We start from the raw sequence: 24,200 nt of genomic DNA on the forward strand, positions 1-24,200 counted from the left end.
TTTTTGACTTTTTGCCGTGCAATTTTGGGCGCGCCTCCTACATTTGGAGTAGTTTACTGAATGCGCTAACAACGAGGTATTTGGACATAAATTATGGACTTTATCGAACAAAACAACATTTATTGTGGACCTGGGATACCTGGAAGTGCCTTCTGATGAAGATCATCAAAGGTAAGTGAATATTTATAATGCTATTTATGATTTTAGATTACTCCAAAATGGCGGGTATCTGTATTACCTGTTGTATTTTTCTGAGCGCCGTACTCAGATTATTGCAAAGTGTGCTTTCCCCGTGAAGCTTTTTTGAAATCTGTCACAGCGGTTGCATTCAGGAGATGTTTATCTATAATTCTTTGAAAAACAGTTTAATATTTTATCAACGTTTATGATGAGTATTTTTGTAAATTGTTGTGCTGATTCACCGGAAGTTTTGGAGGAAAAATATTTTCTGAACATCACGCGTCAATGTAAATTTTTTTTTTTTTTAATATAAATAAGAACTTTATCGAACAAAACATACATGTATTGTGTAACATTGAGTCCTAGGAGTGTCATCTGATGAAGATCATCAAAGGTTAGTGCTTAATTTTAGTTGTATTTATGGTTTTTGTGACCCCTCTCCTGCTTGGAAAATGGCTGTGTGGTTTTTCTTGTGTTGGCACTGTCCTAACATCATCTAACTTTATGGTTTCGCCGTAAAGCCTTTTTGAAATCGGACAATATGGTTGGATTAAGGAGAGGTTTATCTTTTAAATGGTGTAAAATAGTTGTATGTTTGAGAACTTTGAATTAGGAAATTTTGTAGTTTTGAATTTGGCACTCTGATTTTTTTACTGGCTGTTGAATAGTGTGAACCGTGGGTGGGACGGTAGCGTCCCACGCAGCCCTGAGAAGTTAAATAATAAATAAGTAATTGGTTGAGTGAAGCCAGGTGTGATAAGACAATGACAGAACAAATGGAAAATGACAAGTGGGTTGGCGGTGGCTAGAAAGCCGGTGACGTCGAACGCCGCCCGAACAAGGAGAGGGACTGACTTCGGCGGAAGTCGTGACATTATCGGCAGACTCAACAGCCTTGGTTTCTCAAATGACTGCCTCGCCTGGTTCACCAATTACTTCTCAGATAGAGTTTAGTGTGTCAAATCGGAGGGCCTGTTGTCCGGACCTCTGGCAGTCTCTATGGGGGTACCACAGGGTTCAATTCTCGGGCCGACCCTTTTCTCTGTATATATCAATGATGTCGCTCTTGCTGCGGGTGATTCCTTGATCCACCTCTACGCAGACGACACCATTCTGTATACATCTGGTCCTTCTTTGGACACTGTGTTGACAAACCTCCAAACAAGCTTCAATGCCATACAACACTCCTTCCATGTTCTCCAACTGCTCTTAAACGCTAATAAAACTAAATGCATGCTCTTCAACCGATCGCTGCCCGCCCGACTAGCATCACTACTCTGGACGGTTCTGACTTGGAATATGTGGACAACTACAAATACCTAGGTGTCTGGCTAGACTGTAAGCTCTCCTTCCAGACTCATATTAAGCATCTCCAATCCAAAATTAAATCTAGAATCGGCTTCCTATTTCGCAACAAAGAATACTTCACTCACGCTGCCAAACATAGTCATTTTTACGAGGGTATCCTACCAATCCTCGACTTCGGCGTTGTCATTTACAAAATAGCTTCCAATACTCTACTCAGCAAACTGGATGCAGTCTATCACAGTGCCATCCGTTTTATCACCAAAGCCCCATATACCACCCACCACTGCGACCTGTCTGCTCTCGTCGGCTGGCCCTTGCTACATGTTCGTCACCAGACCCACTGGCTCCAAGTCATCTATAAGTCTTTGCTAGGTAAAGCTCCGCCTTATCTCAGCTCACTGGGCACCATAACAACACCCACCCGTAGCACACGCTCCAGCAGGTATATCTCACTGGTCACCCCCAAAGCCAACACTTCCTTTGGCCGCCTATCCTTCCAGTTCTCTGCTGCCAATGACTGGAACGAATTGCAAAAAATCTATGAAGTTGGAGACTTATATCTCCCAAACTCACTTTAAGCATCAGCTATCTGAGCAGCTCACCGATCGCTGCAGCTGTACACAGCCCATCTGTAAATAGCCCATCCAACTACCCACCTCATCCCCTAATTGTTTTTATTAACTTTTTTTTTGCTCTTTTGCACACCAGTATTTCTACCTGCACATCATCATCTGCACATCTATCACTCCAGTGTTAGTTTGCAAAATGTTAATTACTTAGCTGCTATGGCCTATTTATTGCCTTACCTCCTTACTCCATTTGCACACACTGTATATAGATTTTTCTATTGTTATTGACTGTACTTTTGTTTATCACATGTGTAACACTGTTGTTTTTTTGTCGCAATGCTTTGCTTTATCTTGGCCAGGTCGCAGTTGTAAATGAGAACTTGTTCTCAACTGGCCTACCTGGTTAAATAAAGGTGAAATAAAACAACGTGCCATTGGAACACAGGAGTGATGGTTGCTGAAATGCTTTAACCTGTTAGTGCTGCATTTAGCTGTGGTTTGGGTTTATGTGACATTATATGCTAGCTTGAAAAATGGGTGTCTGATTATTTCTGGCTGGGTACTCTGCTGACATAATCTAATGTTTTGCTTTCGTTGTAAAGCCTTTTTGAAATCGGACAGTATGGTTAGATTAACGAGAGTCTTGTCTTTAAAATGGTGTAAAATAGTCATATGTTTGAAAAATTGAAGTAATAGCGTTTCTAAGGTATTTGAATAACGCGCCACGGGATTCCACTGGCTGTTGAGTAGGTGGGACGAAATCGTCCCACTGGCACTAGAGAAGTTTCAAAATGCAGATGTTGATTTAGTTATGGATCCATAACGAATTACTATGGGAATAAATATCACTGATTTACAGAAATATTGGAACAAAGTTGTCTAATGAAGGCAAACAATTTAGAATCGTCCAATCCTCTTAGGCTGTAGCCTACTCCCGACCGTCACGTTGTACAGCGCCATATTTTCCATTCCATCCTAATGGAAACACTGAGGGTTTATTTATTTATTTTTCTTGGAATAGAAACACCATAATATTAATCAAATGAATTAAGCCAAATTTCTGGAAATCAGTCCCATATACTATGTTATTACAAAAAAAGTTTTTAATTATCTGGTAATGCCAATATGGAATACTATCAAATGCTTCTGAAAGATGCCCTCTGGTGGTCAAACTAGCACTAACATGCATTAACAGAAAAAATGGCTGACAATTAGTTAATGTGCCACAGAATGCTGCAGCAGCCCGCAAGGTGTGCTGCAGTATGACACAACTTTTAAAGGAGCAACCACTGTACTTCTCGAGCCGTTCAAGAATTACCTTCATGAAAGGGTTGCTACCTACATTTATGAGCACAAGGATCTCACTCTTGCGAAAGCTGCAGTTCTTGCAGATGAGTTTGTGTTGACACATAAAGCTACCTTCACAAACAAAGCACCCAGTAGTTATCCATACGTAAAAAGCAATCCCAAGAAGTCACCTCTTACTGCAAGATTACAGTCTTTTTCTACAGTGCCCAAAGATAAAGATTGGCAGAAAACAGTTTTTTCATATCCGCCAGTTTGTCATTGAGAAAGGACACATTGCCGTGAGAAAGGAGACATCGTCTCTGTGTCCTAAGTTGAAATAGAAAAATAAGCGGGAGAAAAGGCCATTTCTTCTTGTGGGAGCACTCCAGCCCATTAAGTCTCTGGTTGGGACTGGTGTATCTCCTAAACAAGATTTTGGATCAGATGTGTATGAACCCTTTGTTTCAGATGAGTTTGTGTCTCTGCAGAGTGGTGATGCTTTTAACCTCTATGGGCTAGGTGGGATGCTTGCATCCCACCTACTCAACAGCCAGTGTAATCCCGTGGTGCGATATTCAAATACCTCAAAAATGCAAAAACTTCAATTTTTCAAACATATGACTATTTTACACCATTTTAAAGACAAGACTCTCGTTAATCTAACCATACTGTCCGATTTCAAAAAGGCTTTACAACGAAAGCAAAACATTAGATTATGTCAGCAGAGTACCCAGCCAGAAATAATCAGACACCCATTTTTCAAGCTAGCATATAATGTCACATAAACCCAAACCACAGCTAAATGCAGCACTAACCTTTGATGATCTTCATCAGATGACAACCCTAGGACATTATGTTATACAATACATGCATGTTTTGTTCAATCAAGTTCATATTTATATCAAAAACCAGCTTTTTACATTAGCATGTGACTAGCATGTGACTAGCATTCCGACCGAACACTGCCGGTGAATTTACTAAATTACTCACGATAAACGTTCACAAAAAACATAACAATTATTTTAAGAATTATAGATACAGAACTCCTCTATGCACTCGATATGTCCGATTTTAAAATAGCTTTTCGGTGAAAGCACATTTTGCAATATTCTAAGTAGATAGCCCGGCATCACAGGGCTAGCTAATTAGACACCCAGCAAGTTTAGCACTCACCAAAGTCAGATTTACTATAAGAAAAATGTTATTACCTTTGCTGTTCTTCGTCAGAATGCACTCCCAGGACTTCTACTTCAATAACAAATGTTGGTTTGGTCCCAAATAATCCATTGTTATATCCAAATAGCGGCGTTTTGTTCGTGCGTTCAAGACACTATCCGAAAGGGTAAATAAGGGTGACGAGCATGGCGCATTTCGTGACAAACAATTTCTAAATATTCCATTACCGTACTTCGAAGCATGTCAACCGCTGTTTAAAATCAATTTTTATGCCATTTTTCTCGTAAAAAAGCGATAATATTCCGACTGGGAAATCGTTTTTTATTACAAAGAGTGAAAGTAAAAGCATGCTATCCCCTCATGCACGAGCCTCAGTCTAATGGCCCTCTGATGGAGCACTTGCCAAACGCGCTAATGTGTTTCAGCCTGGGGATGGAATTACATCGTTCAGCTTTTTCCCGCCTTCTGAGAGCCCATGGGAGCCGTAGGAAGTGTCACGTCATGCCAGAGATCCCCTGTATTTGTTAGAGATGATCAAGGAGCGCAAGAAATGGTCAGACAGGCCACTTCCTGTAAGGAATCTTCTCAGGTTTTGGCCTGCCAAATGAGTTCTGTTATACTCACAGACACCATTCAAACAGTTTTAGAAACTTTAGGGTGTTTTCTATCCAAAGCCAATAATTATATGCATATTCTAGTTACTGGGCAGGAGTAGTAACCAGATTAAATCGGGTACGTTTTTTATCCGGCCGTGCAAATACTGCCCCCTAGCCCCAACAGGTTAAGCAGCCGGTGAAGATACTGTGAGACACTGGGGAAGCCCAGTCCTTCATTTTGGAGGGTGTTTTGCCTTTGTTGGTGCAAGGCGTGGAGATGGGTTATATGGAGGTTCCGTTATATAATGTGGAACTTGAGTCTGGTCTTATTTCTGGTTCTGTCGTCATTGGGGTGAGGACTAGCCTACCGGTGATGGAGGTCTCATTCATTTTGGGAAACAATTTGTATGGAGGGAATGTCGTGCCAAGTCCTGTCAATCGTAAAGAACCCAGAGTAGAGGAACCTGATGTTATCAGAAAAGTACCCTAGAGTGTTCCCAGCATGTGCGGTTACATATACTATGTCTAAGAAAATCACCAGGAGCAAGTCTAGTGTTGAGGAGGATGTCAGCGATCCCACAATGGTCAATCTATCTGAGACGTTTATGAGTGATCCTGATTTCAGTAAACCTCCTGAGTTGACCTCTCCTTTGAAAACCCCAAAGGTGAGCGAGTTTGTAGGACCACTGAAGGAAGAGAGGGTCCCTACAGTTGATACAATGTTTAGGAAGCAGTTGATTGTGGAACATATTAACCTGTCTGGGAACGTGGGACGCTTGCGTTCCACCCAAGTCAACAGCCAGTGGAATCGCGTCACGCGAAATACAAATACCTCTATATGCTATAACTTCAATTTCTGAAACATATGACTATTTTGCACCATTTTATAGATACACCTCTCCTGAATCGAACCACGTTGTCCGATTTCAAAAAGGCTTTACAGCAAAAGCAAAACATTAGATTATGTTAGGAGAGTACCCTGCCAAAAAAAATCACACTGCCATTTTCAAAGCAACTAGCATGCATCACAAATACCCAAAACACAGCTAAATGCAGCACTAACCTTTGACAATCTTCATCAGATGACACTCCTAGGACATCATGTTACACAATACATGCATTTTTTGTTCGATAAAGTTCATATTTATATATAAAAACAGCATTTTACATCGGCGCGTGACGTTCAGAAAATATTTTCCCTCAAATGCTTCCGGTGATCAGCGCTACAATTTACAAAATTACTATTCGAAAACATTGTTAAAATGTAATATTGTCATTCAAAGAATTATAGATTAACATCTCGTGAATGCAACCGCATTGCCAGATTTAAAAATAACTTTACTGGGAAATCACACTTTGCAATAAACGACGTGGTATGCTCAGAAAAATAGGCTAGGCGATACATGTTAGCGCCATCTTGGAACCATCTAAAATCAAATATACTATTGTAAATATTCCCTTACCTTTGATTATCTTCATCAGAAGGCACTTCCAGGAATCCCAGGTCCACAACAAATATAGTTTTGTTCGAAAAAGTTAATAATTTATGTCCCAATAGTTCCTTCTTGTTAGCGCGTTCCGAAGGCTACTCATAATGTACTGAAGCGGGCGGGACTTGTCGTCACGAATGTGCAAAAAATATATATTTACGTTTGTTCAAACATGTCAAACGTTGTATAACATAAATCTTTAGGGCCTTTTTCAACCAGAGCTTGAATAATATTCAAGGCGGACGATTGCATTGTCTTACTAAACGTTTTGGAACAAAAGGGTTCCCATGGGCGCCCGCGTCATAGTAGTAATGGCTCGCCCTCTGTGACCAACTTCCCAAGCCTCTCTTTGGGTCAGTTTCTACCATAGAAGACTCAAACCACTTTGTAAAGACTGTTGACATCTAGTGGAAGCCTTAGGAAGTGCTAAATGATTAATAAGTCCCTGTGTGTTTCAATGGCAAAGCTTGAAAGTGATTCCACACATCAGATTTCCACTTCCTGTTAGGATTTGTCTCAGGGTTTTGACTGCCATATGAGGTCTGTTATACACACAGACACCATTCAAACGGTTTAGGAAACTTTAGAGTGTTTTCTATCCAAATCTACTAATTATATGCATATTCTAGTTACTGGGCAGGAGTAGTAACCAGATTTAATCGGGTACTTTTTTTATCCGGCCGTGCAAATACTGCCCCCTATCCCCAACAGGTTAAAGATGTTTAACTCTCCCCTCTTTTTGCTGAGATGTGTCCAGAGGTGGAGTTTTATGAAGTTTGCGTGGGTTACTTTGACAGAGATGGTGTTCTAATGAGGACATGGCATTCTCGCATCACTTCTGGGCAAGACGATTGGCCCAGTGTATCTCAAATTGTAGTTCCAATTACGCTTTGACTGTATCTTGTGTAACTTCTTCTAGCCTGGTCTGAAACAAAATGGTGTGTCTTACTATAAATCCTGTTATGTTTGCCAACACATGGGTGAACCAAACCAAGCTGTGCCAGTTGCCACTTTGCAGCCTATTCCTGCTTTTGACTAACCTTTCAGCAGGGTTCTGGTGGATTGTGTTGGTCCTTTGTCCAAACCAAAGAGTTTCTGGTGGATTGTGTTGGTCCTTTGCCCAAACCAAAGAGTTTCTGGTGGATTGTGTTGGTCCTTTGTCCAAACCAAAGAGTTTCTGTTAACCATTATGTGCGCTGTCTCTCGTTTCCCTGAGGCTATTCCACTCAGGAAAATCACCAGAGGAAAATTACTACAGATATTGCAGGAGTTTCCACTTGAGATCGGATATGTCCGTGGTAAGGACAACATGGTTGCTGATTGTCTTTCAAGGGTGGGCAGTCGATAAGTTTTGTGTTTTGCATTTAGCCAGTGTGTAGCCCAAGCTCACAATTTATTTTGACTGCACGTTTTGATATTTTGGAGATTAGTTTTGTTTGGTTGCGCTCATTCAAAGGGGATGAGAGATATAGAATCATATGTGATTTCACCTGTTTCTCAACTTGTGAGTTTTAGTATTCTGTCTGTAATAAAGCCCTTTTGTGAGGAAAAACTCATTCTGATTGGCTGGGCCTGGTTCCCCAGTGGGTGGACCTGGCTGCCAAGTGGGTGGGCCTATGCCCACCCATGGCTGCACCCCTGCCCAGTCATGTGAAATCCATAGATTAGGGCCTAATTTATTTATTTCAATTGACTGATTTCCTTATATGAACTGTAACTTTGTTGCATGTTGCGTTTATATTTTTTGTTCAGTATATTTATTTATTTATGCATTATGTGGTGATGTTTTGCTGATGAGTTTCCTGAAAGGGACACAATAAAGAATTATTATAACCACAGCCTGTGCTTCCCCCTTTCCAGTTACAGAAGAACTGCCTGCTGGTGCTCTGCAGTGACACCATCCTTCAGGACGTCCCTTTTGACAGGTCAGTCTGTCCATAGCCTGGTGAATTGAAATCAATCTAAATCAATTAAATTGAAACCTTGAGTTATGTGTACAGATCTTAAGTTAGGGTTAAGTCCTAGGTGTTATAGGATCTCACTGCTGTGTCCCTGTCAGGTTCAAAGCAGCCAAGCTGGTGATGAACTGGCTCAGCGGTCACGTGGACCGGACCCTGCAGAGGATGGCTGTGGCCGTCATCTCCATACTAGTGGCCAAAGTAGGTCCCCACCCTTTTTTAAATGCATTATTTCCTCAACCTTAACATCTCCATACAAGTTGGCAAAGTAGTTCACCCCATACCCCCCATGGACCTGAATTTTTGACTGGGAATAGGGTTGATGTACTGGACTCCATGGGCAGTTGGCCGTGGCTTATGTTGCTAAGATCATTTGTTGAAACCGTTTGTCTGTCTGCAGCTGTCCACAGAGCAGACCACACAGCTGGGGGCTGATATATTTATTATGAAGGTAAGAAATCCGTATCCCTCCATTTTCCTCTCTCCCTTGCTTCACCTTTATCTCTCTACCCCTCACCTCACCTTTATCTCTCCCCCTCTCCCCCTCATCTTTATCTCTCCCCTCACCTTTATCTCTCTCCCTCTCCCCTCACCTTTATCTCTCCCCTCTCCCCCTCACCTTTATCGCTCTCCCCCTCACCTTTATCTCTCTCTTCATCGCTCTCCCCCTCACCTTTATCTCTCTCTTCATCTCTCTCCCCCTCACCTTTATCTCTCCCCTCTCCCCCTCACCTTTATCTCTCTCTTCATCTCTCTCCCCCTCACCTTTATCTCTCCCCTCTCCCCCTCACCTTTATCTCTCTCTTCATCTCTCACCCCCTCACCTTTTTCTCTCTCCCCCGCACCTTCTCTTTTCCTTCCCCCCTCACCTCATCTCCCCCCCTCACCTCATCTCACCCCCCCTCCCTCATCTCACCCACCCCCCCACCTCATTTCACCCTCACCCCCACCTCATCTTACACTCTTCCTCTCCTCATCTCACCCCCTTCCCCCCTCACCTCACCCTCTCCCCCCACCTCATCTCACCCCCCCCTCACCTGATCTCACCCCCTTCCCCCTCACCTCACCCTCTCCCCCCACCTCATCTCACTCTCCCCCCTCACCTCATCTCACCCTCTTCCCCCCACCTCATTTCATCCTCCCCCCACCTCATCTTACCCTCTTCCTCCCCTCACCTCACCCTCTCCCCCCTAACCTCATCTCATCCTCTTCCCCCCTAACCTCATCTCACCCTTTCTCTCCCTCCCCCCTTCACCTCACCTCACCTCTCTCTCCTCTCTCTCTCCCCTTCCCTGACCCCTCTTCCTCTCTCCCTCACCTCTATCTCTCCTCCTCTCTCCTTCTCCTTCTCTCGCTCTCTCTCCCCCTGACTCCTCTCTCTCTATTCCTCTCTTCACCCTCACCTCTATCTCTCCTCCTCTCTCTCACCCTCCTCTCTCTCCACCTCGCCTCTCTCTCTCTCTCTCTCTCTCTCTCTCTCTCTCTCTCTCTCTCTCTCTCTCTCTCTCTCTCTCTCTCTCTCTCTCTCCATCTCTTTCTCTCCGTCTTACCTCTAACAGCAGCTGCTGGGTATAGTGCAACAGAAAGCCATGGCAGGAGTAGTGGACTCCACTCTGAAGTTTGCCCTGAGTGCTCTGTGGAACCTGACTGATGAGACACCCACTGCCTCGCGACACTTCATCCAGTGTCAGGGCCTGGAGCTGTACGAGGAGGTGCTGGAGGTAGGAGAAGCACACACACACACATTTATAGTTGAAATAGTGGAAGCATTCAATGAATTGTCCTCTCCCTCTTGCCTTGCAGACTTACTCTTCTGAATCTTCTATACAGCAGAAAGTTCTAGGTCTTCTGGTAGGTCTTTCTGTTTCAACATGTTGCAGTTGTTTGTTTGTGTATGTCAGTGCTCTGATTTTCTACATTATCATTGTGCATATTATTTACATGTGTTACCCTTTGGGTTGTATGCTCAAGTCATAATTGCACAGAGAAAATGCATGTTTCTGTAATCAAAACAACTTCTGTTTTGTTTGAGCCAGTAAAGATAAACAAGGGACAGACACAACCACATGATAAAAACTGGAAGCATATATCTGTTGATGTTCCATGGTGTTCTGTCTCCCTCCACCCTGCGCCTGGGTTCATTAGGGCACACCACAGCCAAACATTTGAAAGCATTTGTAATAGGATCAGATAGTACATCCCTATTTTACTCTGTTTGGGAGCGTTTTCTTCTGTTTCATTTCTACTGAACACTACTCAGGGCCAGTATTTATAAAGCATTTCAGAGTGAGAGTGCTGATGTAGGATCAGTTTTGTGTTTTAGATCATAATGAATACGATTATATGGACAGGGGGACCTGCTCCTAGTTCAGCACTGCTACTCTGAGTCGCTTGATGAGTATGGTTCCTGGTCTCTCTGTGGTCCAGAACAACATAGCAGAGGTGGAGGAGCTGCAGGCAGACATGATGCAGGAGGACATGTTGGAGCATGTAGTGACCCTGCTCCAGGGGCCCCAGGTGGAGGTGGGGGTCAGCTACTTTGCTGGGGGCATCCTGGCCCACCTCACCTCCAGACAGGATGCATGGACCCTAGACCAGGGGCTCCGACAAACCATACTGGAACAGCTGGTACAGTGTGTGTGTGTGTGTGTGTGTGTGTGGTGTGTGTGCATATCTGTGTTCTCTTAAGTGTTTTCTTTACTCCAATTACCTGTCTTTACTTTCTACAGCATGCTGCCATACTGACCTGGGCCCTCCCTGAGCGTGAGATGGTGTCCTACAGGTAAGACTGACTGCCTGTCTGTCTGTCTGAGCTACTCAGAGAAGCCATATATATCATATATCTGATCAGCGTCTTCATCTCTCTCTGGTCCCCTCTCTCTTTCTCTCTCTGTTCCCCTCTCTCTCTCTCTCTCTCTCTTCCTTTCTCTCTCTCTCTCTGTTCCTCTCTCTCTCTCTCTGTTCCTCTCTCTCTCTCTCTGTTCCTCTCTCTCAATTCAATTTGCTTTATTGGCATGACGTAACAATGTACATATTGCCAAAGCTTACCTTGGATATTTACAATATTAAGATAATAAGAATCAAAATTGTCAATGGGACAACAGTAACAACAGTAACCAAGGGTCAAAATAACCATACATTGAACAATAACAATAAGCATACAGTAGAGGACATGTGCAGGTTGATTGGTCTGTCAGACACTGTCCCTCATCTTATGGCAGGCAGCAATGTAGTGCGCTGCCAACCCACAGCTCTCTGTGTCCTCCCCCAACAGGACGGGTAGCCTATCCTCATCAGAGAGGTATTTGAAACCCTGAATAAGGGTTTCAAATGTGAGGAAATTACACTCTCTAATTGTTTTATATTTTTTACATTTTGTCAGGAAATGCAGCTCTGTCTCAGGTTCTGCTGTGGTGCAGTGGTTGCACAGCCTTTCCTCTACAGGGAGCCAGGTTTTCCTGTGTCTACCCTTCTCAATGGCAAGGTTGTGCTCACTGAGCCTGTACTTTGTCAAGGTTTTTCTACGGTTTTGATCAGTAACCATGGTCAAATAGTTAGCCACGGTGTACTGTCGATTTAGGGCCAGATAGCACTGCATTTTGCTTTGTGCTTGTGTTTCCCAATAAGCAATGTAGTTTTGTTTTGACTGTGTTGTAATTTGGTTTATTCTGATTGATTGGATGTTCTGGTCCTGAGGTTTCAGTGTGTTAGTAGAACAGGTTTGTGAACTCAGCCCCAGTACCAGCTGGATGAGGGGACTCTTTTCTTTGCTCGGCTCTTGGCATTGCAAGGCTTAGTAATGATATGAGAGAAGGTCACTGTATTTTAGATTTCCAAAACTTATTTGCTATTTTTTGAGTTTTTATTATTAGTGGATATTGGCCTAATTCTGCCCTGCATGCATTGTTTGTAGTTTTCCTCTGGACATGTAGGAGAATCTTACAGAACTCTGCATGCAGGGTTTCAATGGGGTGTTTGTCCCATTTGGTGAAATCTTGTTTTGCAAGTGGACCCCACACCTCGCTGCCATAAAGTGCAATTGGTTCAATGACACATTCAATTAGTTTTAGCCAAATTTTAATAGGAATTTCAATTTGAATTTGTTTTTTAATGGCGTAGAATGCCCTGCATGCTTTCTCTCTCAGTTCATTCACTGCCTCATTAAGGTGTCCAGTTGAGCTGATTTTTAAACCTAAGTAATTGTATTGTGTGCAGTACTCTATATATTGTGTACCAATTGAGAACTTTGGTCTAATTCCCTGAGATCTGGATCTTCTCTGGAAAATCATTATTTTCATCTTTTTGGGGTTTACTGCCAGGGCCCAGGTCTGGCAGTACTGCTCTAGCAGGTCCAGGCTCTGCTGTAGGCCATGTGCTGTGGGTGACAGCAGGCATAGGTCCTCTGTGAAGAGTAGGCATTTAACCTCTGAATTGTGGAGACTAACACCAGGGGCTGAGGATTTTTTTTTTTTTTATGTAAATATTGAAGAGTACAGGGCTCAGATTGCAACCCTGGCGAAGGCCCCACCCCGGTTAAAGAATTCTGTTATTTTCTTGCCAATTTTAATGCTGCACGTATTGCCAGTATACATTGATTTAATTATGTCATATGTTTTACCCCCTACACCACTTTCAATGACTTTGTAGAACAGTCCTGTAATGCCAAATATAATCAAATACTTTTTGAAGTCGATAAAGCAAGCGTATATTTTGGTATTATTTTGGTGGACATGTTTATCAGGGTGTGTAGGGTGTAAATATGATCAGTCGTGCGATGTTTTGGTATAAATCCAATTTGGCTTTTACTCTTTCTCTCTCTGTTCCTCTCTCTCTTCCTCTCCCTCTCTCTGTTCCTCTCTCTCTGTTCCTCTCTCTCTCGCTCTCTCTCTCTCTCTCTCTCTCTCTCTCTCTGTTAATCTCTCTCTCTCTCTCTGTTCCTCTCTCTGTTCCTCTCTCTGTTCCTTTCTCTCTCTGTTCCTCTCTCTCTCTGTTCCTCTCTCTCTCTGTTCCTCTCTCTCTCTGTTCCTCTCTCTCTCTCTCTTTCTGTTAATCCCTCTGTTAATCTCTCTCTCTCACTGTTCATCTCTCTCTGTTCATCTCTCTTTCTCTTCCTTCCTCCTTACTTATTTCCCTTCCTCCCTCAGGTCGTTCCGGCCATTCTTCTCCCTGCTTCAGACCTCTCAGCCTGCTGGAGTGCAGCTATGGGCTGTCTGGGCTATGCGTCTCGTCTGCACTCAGAATGGTGAGGGTGTGTGTGTGTGTGTCATTTACAGTACATGGTATCATTTGGGGAACTATTTCAATAACTTGAAGATAGCTGTAAGATACTGGGCTGTAGGCACATGCATAGTCCTTTGATCACATAGAATGTTTGTGGCCTGAGGAGGTGTTCTCTCACTAGTTGGTCTATATTATTGAGGTGCTTTAAATGCATTGTATATAATGTGTGATTATATTTCATTCCAGGTGTGCAGTACTGCCATATGCTCCAGGTGGAGGGGGCAGTGGAACTCCTGAAGACCTTGTCCTTTGACCTTGACACCCACAGCAACGTCAGAGGGATGGCAGAGAGCATCCTGGGTATGGTGGAGCGCCACCAGACCACCAGCAATCCCCTGAGAACACAGACAGAAAAGGGACATCATGGGAGGTCATGATGGATCTGTGACCCTTGACCCCTTAGTCACAGGTGGGAGGAGGATTTTAATTTTTTTTCTTAATTGGGTATTAGGAAAGGGTGTGTTTAAATATAAATTGGATATCTGGCATCTCTCTTTCTGTGTACAGTCTACTATATGTATTTTATAGTAGTTGCATTGGTGGGAATTAGGTAAATAAATATATATTAATATATTTGTTTAAATGCTCAGAAAGACACTTTTTGGCATCAGACTCCTCAATACCTAGCTGTAGAAACATTCTAAAAAATCACTGGAGTTGTTCTAGAAGTAAGTGACCTGGATAACTGCATAGTTGCTGCTTTTAAAAAGAATAGCAGAGCTATTTTTAGTTGAGATAATTAAAACAACTTTCAAAGAGACTAGAATAATCAGCTCTCCTAATTAAACAGGAATGTAACAACAAACCGTTGTACTGTGTGTTTGGAGTTTAAAATCCAGTCTCTGTCACCAGAGGGCTCTGAGGTGCTGCGTTGCTGAGTCTATACCGATGATGTATATAAACCCTGGATTGCTGATACAACATTTGTGTAACAAATCACATAATGAGGTGCATGGACTCATTCTGTGTGCAATAATAGTGTTTAACATGATTTTTGAATGACTACATCATCTCTGTGCCCCACACATACAAATATCTGTAAGGTCCCTCAGTCGAGGAGTGAATTTTAAACACAGATTCAACCACAAAGACCAAGGAGGTTTTCAACCACAAAAATCAGGGAGGTTTTCAACCACAAAAATCAGGGAGGTTTTCAACCACAAAGACCAGGGAGGTTTTCAACCACAAAGACCAGGGAGGTTTTCAACCACAAAGACCAGGGAGGTTTTCAACCACAAAGACCAGGGATGTTTTCAACCACAAAGACCAGGGATGTTTTCAACCACAAAGACCAGGGAGGTTTTCAACCACAAAGACCAGGGAGGTTTTCAACCACAAAGACCAGGGAGGTTTTCAACCACAAAGACCAGGGAGGTTTTCCAATGCCTCTCAAAGAAGGGCACCTATTGGTAAAAATTAAAAAAGCAGACATTGAATCTACCTTTGAGCATGGTGAAGTTATTAATTACACTTTGGATGGTGTATCAATACACCCAGTCATCACAAAGATACAGGCGTTCCTTCCTAACTCAGTTACCGGAGAGGAAGGAAACCGCTTAGGGATTTCACCATGAGGCCAATGGTGACTTTAAAACAGTTAGAGTTTAATGGCTGTGATAGGAGAAAACTGAGGATGGATCAACCACATTGTAGTTACTCCACAATATCAACCTAAATGACAGAGTGAAAAGAAGGAAGCTTGTACAGAATAAATATATTCCAAAACATGCATCCTATTTGCAATAAGGCAGTAAAGTAAAACTGAAAAAAATGTTGCAAAGAAATTAACTTTATGTCCTGAATACAAAGCATTATGTTTGGGCCAAACACAACACATCACTGAATACCATTATTTAGATTTTCAAGCATGGTGGTGGCTGCATCATGTTATGGGTATGCTTGTCATTAGCAAGGACTTTGGAGTTTTTTTAGGATGAAAATAAATGGAATAGAGCTAAGCACAGGCAAAATCAGAGAGGAAAACCTGGTTCAGTTTGCTCTCCAACAGACACTTGGAGACAAATTCACCTTTCAGCATGACAATAACCTAAATCACAAGGCAAAATATACACAGGAGTTTCTTACCAAGACAACATTGAATGTTCCTGTGTGGCCTAGTTAAAGGGGAGGAGTGCCAAGATGGAGGCATGGTGGCTTTAACACAGTGCCCCTATCAGTCATCTAGTGTATATATAAATCATTGGTCTATACCGGTCTCCACTCTCCTGTCAGAGGATGTGGCTGCCTCTGCACTCTATTCGCAGTCGGTGTTCCAATTCATCCCAAAGGTGTTCGATGGGGTTGAGGTCAGGGCTCTGTGCATTTCAATCAAGTTCTTCTACACCGATCTCGACAAGCCATTTCTGTAAGGACCTTGTCATGCTGAAACAGGAAAGGGCCTTCCCCAAACAAAGTTGGGAGCAAAGAATCGTCTAGAATGCTGTAGCCTTAATATTTCCCTTCACTGAAACTAAGGGGCCTAGTCCGAACCATGAAAAAGCCCCGGGCCATTATTCCTCCTCCACCAAACTTTACAGTTGGCAGTATGCATTGGGGTAGGTAGCGTTCTTCTGGCATCCGCCAAACCCAGATTCGTCCTTCGAACTGCCAGAAGCTTGAATCATCACTCCAAAGAACACGTTTCCACTGCTCCAGAGTTCAATGGCAGCGAGCTTTACATCACTCCAGCCGACACGTGGCATTGCACATGGTGGTCTTAGTTTTGTGTGTGGCTGCTCAGCCATGGAATCCCATTTCAAGAAGCTCCCGACAAACAGTTCTTGTGCTGACGTTAATTCCGGAGGCAGTTTGGAACTCGGTAGTGAGTGTTACAACCTAGGACAGACAATTTTTACAGCACTCGGCGGTCCCGTTCTTTGAGCTTGTGTGGCCTACCACTTAGCGGCTGAGCCGCTGTTGCTCCAAGACGTTTCCACTTCAAAATAACAGCACTTACAGTTGCCCGGGGCAGCACTAGCAGGTCAGACATTTCACGAACTCACTTGTTGGAAAGGTGGCATCCTATGACGATGCCACGTTTAAAGTCACTGAGCTCTTCAGTAAGGCCATTCTACTGCCAATGTTTGTCTATGGAGATTGTGTGGCTGTGAGCTCGATGTTATACACCTGACAGCAATGTGTGGCTGAAATAGCGAAATCCACTAATTTGAAGGCGTGTCCACAAACATTTGTATATATAGTGTACCTTGAAATATGACCCTCTGGAGTGGTGTACTATAGTGAACTTGCCAGAGGTCATTGGAACTCTGGGGGACAGTCTTGGGGGGGTCAAAGGTCACGTCCCCCTGGAGTGTGACATTACAGAGAAGTTCAAGTCGCGAGAAGGTTGTGAAAAAAAAGTTAATACAGACTTAGAGTAACACAGAACTTGTTGTGGATTTGGTTATTGTGATTTGATCCCTTTTCCCCTAATAATACTATCTTGCCACAAGGCTAATCTGAAAACAAGACTCCCTAAATTTTATCAGCATATCGAATGCGCTACCCGGGCAGAAAAAATTCTGGACCATTGTTACTCTGACTTCCGTGACGCATACAAAGCCCTGCCCCGCCCTCCTTTCGGGAAAAAGTGACCACGACTCCATTTTGTTGCTCCCATCCTGTAGACAGAAACTAAAACAGGAAACGCCCGTGCTCAGGTCTGTTCAACGCTGGTCCGACCAATCTGATTCTAAGCTTCAAGATTGCATTGATCACGTGGACTGGGATATGTTGCGCATAGCATCGGACAATAACATTGATGAATACGCTGATTCGGTGAGCGAGTTTATTAGCAAGTCCATCAGTGATGTTGTAACCACAGCAACTATTAAAACCTTCCCCAACCAGAAACCGTGGATTGATGGCAGCATTCGTGCAAAACTGAAAGGACGAACCACTGCTTTTAACCTCTCTAGGGAAGGTGGGACGAAATCGTCCCACCTACGTAACAGCCAGTGGAATCCTGAATCCTATTCAAATACCTTAGAAATGCTATTACTTCAATTTCTCAAACATATTACTATTTTACACCATTTTAAAGACAAGACTCTCGTTAATCTAACCACACTGTCCGATTTCAAAAAGGCTTTACAACGAAAGCAAAACATTAGATTATGTCAGCAGAGTACCCAGCCAGAAATAATCAGACACCCATTTTTCAAGCTAGCATATAATGTCACATAAACCCAGAAGACAGCTAAATGCAGCACTAACCTTTGATGATCTTCATCAGATGACAACCCTAGGACATTATGTTATACAATACATGCATGTTTTGTTCAATCAAGTTCATATTTATATCGAAAACCAGCTTTTTACATTAGCATGTGACGTTCAGAACTAGCATACCCCCCGCAAACTTCCGGTGAATTTACTAAATTACTCACGATAAACGTTCACAAAAAACATAACAATTATTTTAAGAATTATAGATACAGAACTCCTCTATGCACTCGCTATGTCCGATTTTAAAATAGCTTTTCGGTGAAAGCACATTTTACAATATTCTAAGTAGATAGCCCGGCATCACAGGGCTAGCTATTTAGACACCCACCAAGTTTAGCCCTCACCAGTCAGATTTACTATAAGAAAAATGTTATTACCTTTGCTGTTCTTCGTCAGAATGCACTCCCAGGACTTCTACTTCAATAACAAATGTTGGTTTGGTTCAAAATAATCCATAGTTATGTTCAAATATCCTCTGTTTTGTTCGTGCGTTCAAGACACTATCCGAAGTGTAAAGAAGGGTGACGTGCCTGACGCGTTTCGTGACCAAACAATTCTAAATATTCCATTACCGTACTTCGAAGCATGTCAACCGCTGTTTAAAATCAATTTTTATGCCATTTTTCTCGTAAAAAAGCGATAATATTCCAACCGGGAAACCGTGTTTTAGTATAAAGAGAGAGAAAATAAAAACATGGGGTCGCCTCATACACGCGCCTCAGTCTCATTGTCCTCTGATAGACCACTTACCAAAGGCGCTAATGTTTTTCAGCCAGGGGCTGCAAAGACGTCATTCAGCTTTTTCCCGGGTTCTGAGAGCCTATGGGAGCCGTAGGAAGTGTCACGTTACAGCAAAGATCCTAAGTTTTCAATAAAAAGAGTCAAGAAGCCCAAGGAATGGTCAGAGAGGGCACTTCCTGTACAGAATCTTCTCAGGTTTTTGCCTGCCATATGAGTTCTGTTATACTCACAGACACCATTCAAACAGTTTTAGAAACTTTAGGGTGTTGTCTATCCAAAGCCAATAATTATATGCATATTCTAGTTTCTGGGCAGTAGTAATAACCAGATTAAATCGGGTACGTTTTTTATCCGGCCGTGTAAATACTGCCCCCCTAGCCCTAACAGGTTAATCAGGACAAGGCGACCGGAAACATGACCGAATACTAACAGTGTAGCTATTCCCTCCGCAAGGGAATCAACAAGCTAAGCGTCAGTATAGAGACAAAGTAGAGCCGCAATTCAACGGCTCAGACACAAGAGGTATGTGGCAGTGTCTACAGTCAATCACAGACTACAAAAAGAAAACCAGCCCCGTCGCAGACCACGATGTCCTGCTCCCAGACAAACTCAACAACTTCTTTGCTCGCTTTGAGGACAATACAGTGCCAACGACACGGCCCGCTACCAAAACCTGCGGGCTCTCCTTGACCGCAGCCAACATGAGTAAAGCGTTTAAACGTGTTAACCCTCGAAAGGCTGCCGGCCCAGACGGCATCCCTAGCCGCGTCCTCAGAGCATGTGCAGACCAGCTGGCTGGTGTGTTTACGGACATATTGAATCAAGCCTTATCCCAGTCTGCTGTTCCCATACCCTGGGTCTCGACCCCGCTCTGTGCAACTGGGTCCTGGACTTCCTGACGGGCCGCCGCCAGGTGGTGAGGGTAGGAAACAACATCTTCACCCCGCTGATCCTCAACACTGGGGCCTCACAAGGGTGCGTTCTCAGCCCTCTCCTGTGCTCCCTGTTCACCCATGACAGCGTGGCCATGCACGCCTCTAACTCAATCATCAAGTTTGCAGACGACACTACAGTAGTAGGCTTGATTACCAACAACGACGAGATGGCCTACAGGGAGGAGGTGAGGGCCCTCGGAGTGTGGTGTCAGGAAAATAACCTCACACTCAACGAAGAAATTTGGCTTGTCACCAAAAACACTCACAAACTTTTACAGATGCACAATCGAGAGCATCCTGTCGGGCTGTATCACCGCCTGGTAAGGCAACTGTACACAACCGTAAGGCTCTCCAGAGGGTAGTGAGGTATGCACAACGCATCACCAGGGGCAAACTACCTGCCCTCCAGGACACCTACACCACCCGATGTCACAGGAAGGCCAAAAAGATCATCAAAGACAACAACCACCCGAGCCACTGCCTGTTCACCCTGCTATCATCCAGAAGGCGAGGTCAGTACAGGTGCATCAAAGCTGGGACCGAGAGACTGAAAAACAGCTTCTATCTCAAGGCCATCAGACTGTTAAACAGCCATCACTAACATTGAGTGGCTGCTGCCAACACACTGACTCATCTCTAGCCACTTTAATAATAAAAAATTGGATGTAATAAATGTATCACTAGTCACTTTAAACTATGCCACTTTATATAATGTTTACATACCCTACACTAATCATCTCATATGTATATACCGTACTCTATACCATCTACTGTATCTTGCCTATGCCTTTCGGCCATCGCTCATCCATATATCTTTTTATGTACATATTCTTATTCATTCCTTTACACTTGTGTGTATAAGGTAGTTGTTGTGAAATTGTTAGATTACTTGTTAGATATTACTACATGGTCGGAACTAGAAGCACAAGCATTTCGCTACACTCGCCTTAACATCTGCTAACCATGTGTATGTGACAAATAAAATTTGATTTGAGTATATTATTAATTGTTCTGAGTGAGAAAGTCCTGTTGGACTGCTATTTGTTATACAGATGCATGAGAAGTTTAGATATGTAACTAGTACAGTATGCCCACTGATAGCTGTTAGCCTGTACATTATGCCCACTGATAGCTGTTAGCCTGTACATTATGCCCACTGATAGCTGTTAGCCTGTACATTATGCCCACTGATAGCTGTTAGCCTGTACATTATGCCCACTGATAGCTGTTAGCCTGTACATTATGCCCACTGATAGGTGTTAGCCTGTACATTATGCCCACTGATAGCTGTTAGCCTGTACATTATGCCCACTGATAGCTGATAGCCTGTACATTATGCCCACTGATAGCTGTTAGCCTGTACATTATGCCCACTGATAGCTGTTAGCCTGTACATTATGCCCACTGATAGCTGTTAGCCTGTACATTATGCCCACTGATAGCTAATAGCCTGTTGTGATCAATATTAAAGTGATACCTGAGACAGATGGATAGAGAGAGAGATGGAGGGAGAGAGAGACTCATAAAAAGAAAGGCAGAGGGAAAACGACAGTTGAAAAAGCAGGGTCCATGGCCCCCAGTCAGAAATATCACAAAAAGCGAGAGGAATAAAGAGAGTGAGAGTGATAAAGGAGAGAGACTGATTGGAGATAAGGAAGTGGAACAGACAGAACAGACAAAGTGAGGAAAAAAGACTCCGCAAATATGTTTTAGGCTCTCGCCCGCACACACAAATACCACAGAGGAAATTGCAGATTTCTGTCTGTTCCAGACTGAAATATAATTGTACTTCTCACTCCTCTGTGAGAGCTTAGCGTGAGTAAGCATCTCGTTATCTCCCTCTCCCAGCCAACCCCATTGGATTAACATCATTCTGGACCAGTCTGGACACCCAGAATACTCTATCCAATATTTCAGAATACTCTACATTGAAAGACAGAGAGGGATATATCTGTGTGTGTGTGTGTGTATGTGTGTGTTTACACCATTAGGTCAACAACACGTGTAACTTATTTTAGTGTTAATCAAACAGCCAGTGTCCCTCTACAGAAGACTGTCAGAGAGACCAATCCAGTGGGAATTACAGAGAGGACAGTCAGAGAGACAGATACAGTGGGAGTTAGAGGACAGTTATAGACAGATACCGTGGAAGTTAAAGGACAGAGGACAGTCAGACATGGATACCGTGGGAGTTAGAATGACTGTATATATGGATGGACAAAGCCATCGATCACGGGACACCATTCATTTCTATGTGAAGATTCAATAACGCATTGAAGCCATGAAGTCGGTTAAGATGGTGTCTCATGGAGACATAACATGTACAGTTTAAGCTACTCCAGGATGATGTTGCAGGCTAGCTCAGTGCTGCCCGCTCTCATTGAGTAACTCAAGTTGAAGGCCGAACGGGGTAATTATCCTCATAACTTCTTCTGTGTGTGATTTTATAATAATCGGTTCAAGGACATACATCTGGTGTATTAGAAGCAATTATTAGTACTATTATTGTCTTCAAATTTGTATTTATTTACACAAAGATTGCCATTTTTTTCATTCATTATCATGGGGATCCTGTTTTCTGCTAACAATGCCTGCAGTACCGTGGTCAGCCTTGAACTTCCGTTGCTTCAATGAGAGTGGGCAGTTGTTCACAAGACAAAGCAGGAAACCTCCACAGGCTGTTCTGTGATGCACAAAAGGACACCACATCTCCGATCCAATGACTTTTATTGCTGTGGAAGGGTACAGAGTTGGCAGGCCCCCTGAGCCTGTTGAGCAGTTATACCACAGAGGAACCAACTGGGTCTGTCCTGCCCTACTACATCAATCAGTCATACTGTAAATCAGTCGTTCATTTGATTAATCAACCTGTGCTTTTTCAGATTCCCATGGTTTTGTGCTGTCAGAATAAGTCAGACAGACACAACCACATCAGAAAGGTACAAAACAGGTACAGAACACTCATTATATACCGTTGTATATGTTTACAATTGTAAGCGTAAGAGATGTTCACTTAATATAAGTTACAGTAGTTGTCTTCTGTCCCGACCCCAGCTTACGGTAAATCTATAGTGTTAATTTTGATTCTATCCAAGGAATTGTTATGAAGAAATAATGAAAAAGTCGGCACCCAGTTCTTAGTTGGGGTGGGTGTGTGCGGGTGGGTGGGTGTGCAGGTGTGTTTGTGTGTATTGGAGGGGGGGGGGGACATATGTATAGGCAAGGCAGTGAATCTAACTCTTGGCCCTTGCTGGCTCCATATAAGAACACAAACACATGGGTGCATGATGTCATTCCGCCTGCCACACCGCCGTAACCCACGTGACTAGCTAGCTCAGAGAGACAGCTGTGACTGTGTCTAACTCTAACAGCCTGCTCCTTCCTGGATCACATGCTGCTCAACCTCTCACCCACCCAATCAATGAAGCCACAAACAAGACCCGTGTTTTATGTGAGCGCAATATTCAGTAATCAACATAAATGGACCTCTAAGCTATCTTGGAAGATTCACAGTACCCCGTCCAGTGAATGACGAAGATGGTGTGTAGCTGGATTGGGGTCAGAGTGTGTGCGTTTGTGTTGGAGGGAAACTGGTTGAAAAGGGAGAGGGTCGTTCTGTGGTTTATTAAAACAGGGGCAGACGTGGTTATTCCTTGACATTCCTGCAGGGTTGTCGTGGCGATATAAGTTAGAGTTATAGCAGGTATTCTGTTGCAGCACCCTGGCCCTACCCTTCCCCTCTCCAAGTGCACCTCGTGCCTACCCTACTATTGCCTAAACAGAGAGTTTACCAGAACGTGATGTCCTCATACTGTAGCATATCTGGGTTATTACGCCTGGTATGTGGTTAAAAAGTGAATAAACAGACCTTGGACTAAACATGCATAGTGAATGCATGATTATATGTGTACTGTAGGGACCATGCAGGTATGGTACTGTAGCCACATACTATGGCTGTTGTATGACATGCAAGTATGATAGCAACCAGAAACCTGTGTTTGAAAATGTGCATTGAGGCATCCAAGCAAGCCTACATGTTGGGGCGGCAGGTAGCCTAGTGGTTAGAGCGTTGGTTACTGGATCGAATCCCCGAGCTGACAAGTTAAAAATCTGTCCTTCTGCCCATGAACAAGGCAGTTAACCCACTGTTCCCCGGTAGGCCGTCATTGTAAATAAGGTTTTGTTCTTAACTGACTTGCCTAGTTAAATAAAGGCAAAAGTTTTTTTTTTAAATGTCCATGAGCACCCTCCAACCTCCTAGATAGACTAACAATATGTTAATGTCTGTTGGCATACAGTGGGTGATCATTTAAATGAAATGCATAAAGCTAGGGAGATAAAGTTTCTCACCCCCCCTCAAAAGAAACACACATTCCTGAGTCTCCTATTTGAGGGTTACAGTACTATGTTCATAGCACCAACATATCTCCTTGTTCAGACTCGCCTGGTGTTG

At 43.3% G+C, this 24,200-nt stretch overlaps 1 protein-coding gene across 1 annotated transcript in view; it reads left to right on the plus strand.

The window, feature by feature from the left end:
• LOC106569408 (protein zyg-11 homolog) overlaps window positions 1-14,649 on the plus strand; it is a 29,973-nt gene extending 15,324 nt beyond the window's left edge. The window contains exons 6-14 of the mRNA XM_014140747.3: window positions 8,467-8,531; window positions 8,666-8,765; window positions 8,965-9,015; window positions 10,124-10,285; window positions 10,368-10,415; window positions 10,992-11,192; window positions 11,294-11,346; window positions 13,709-13,806; window positions 14,031-14,649. Coding sequence (XP_013996222.2) covers window positions 8,467-8,531; window positions 8,666-8,765; window positions 8,965-9,015; window positions 10,124-10,285; window positions 10,368-10,415; window positions 10,992-11,192; window positions 11,294-11,346; window positions 13,709-13,806; window positions 14,031-14,221 — 969 coding nt within the window. The 3' untranslated portion in view covers window positions 14,222-14,649. The remainder of the gene's footprint in view (window positions 1-8,466; window positions 8,532-8,665; window positions 8,766-8,964; window positions 9,016-10,123; window positions 10,286-10,367; window positions 10,416-10,991; window positions 11,193-11,293; window positions 11,347-13,708; window positions 13,807-14,030) is intronic.
• The last annotated feature ends 9,551 nt before the right edge of the window (window positions 14,650-24,200 follow it).

Source organism: Salmo salar, chromosome 14, assembly GCF_965601325.2.
Source record: "Salmo salar chromosome 14, fSalSal1, whole genome shotgun sequence".
Classification (NCBI taxonomy): domain Eukaryota; kingdom Metazoa; phylum Chordata; class Actinopteri; order Salmoniformes; family Salmonidae; genus Salmo; species Salmo salar.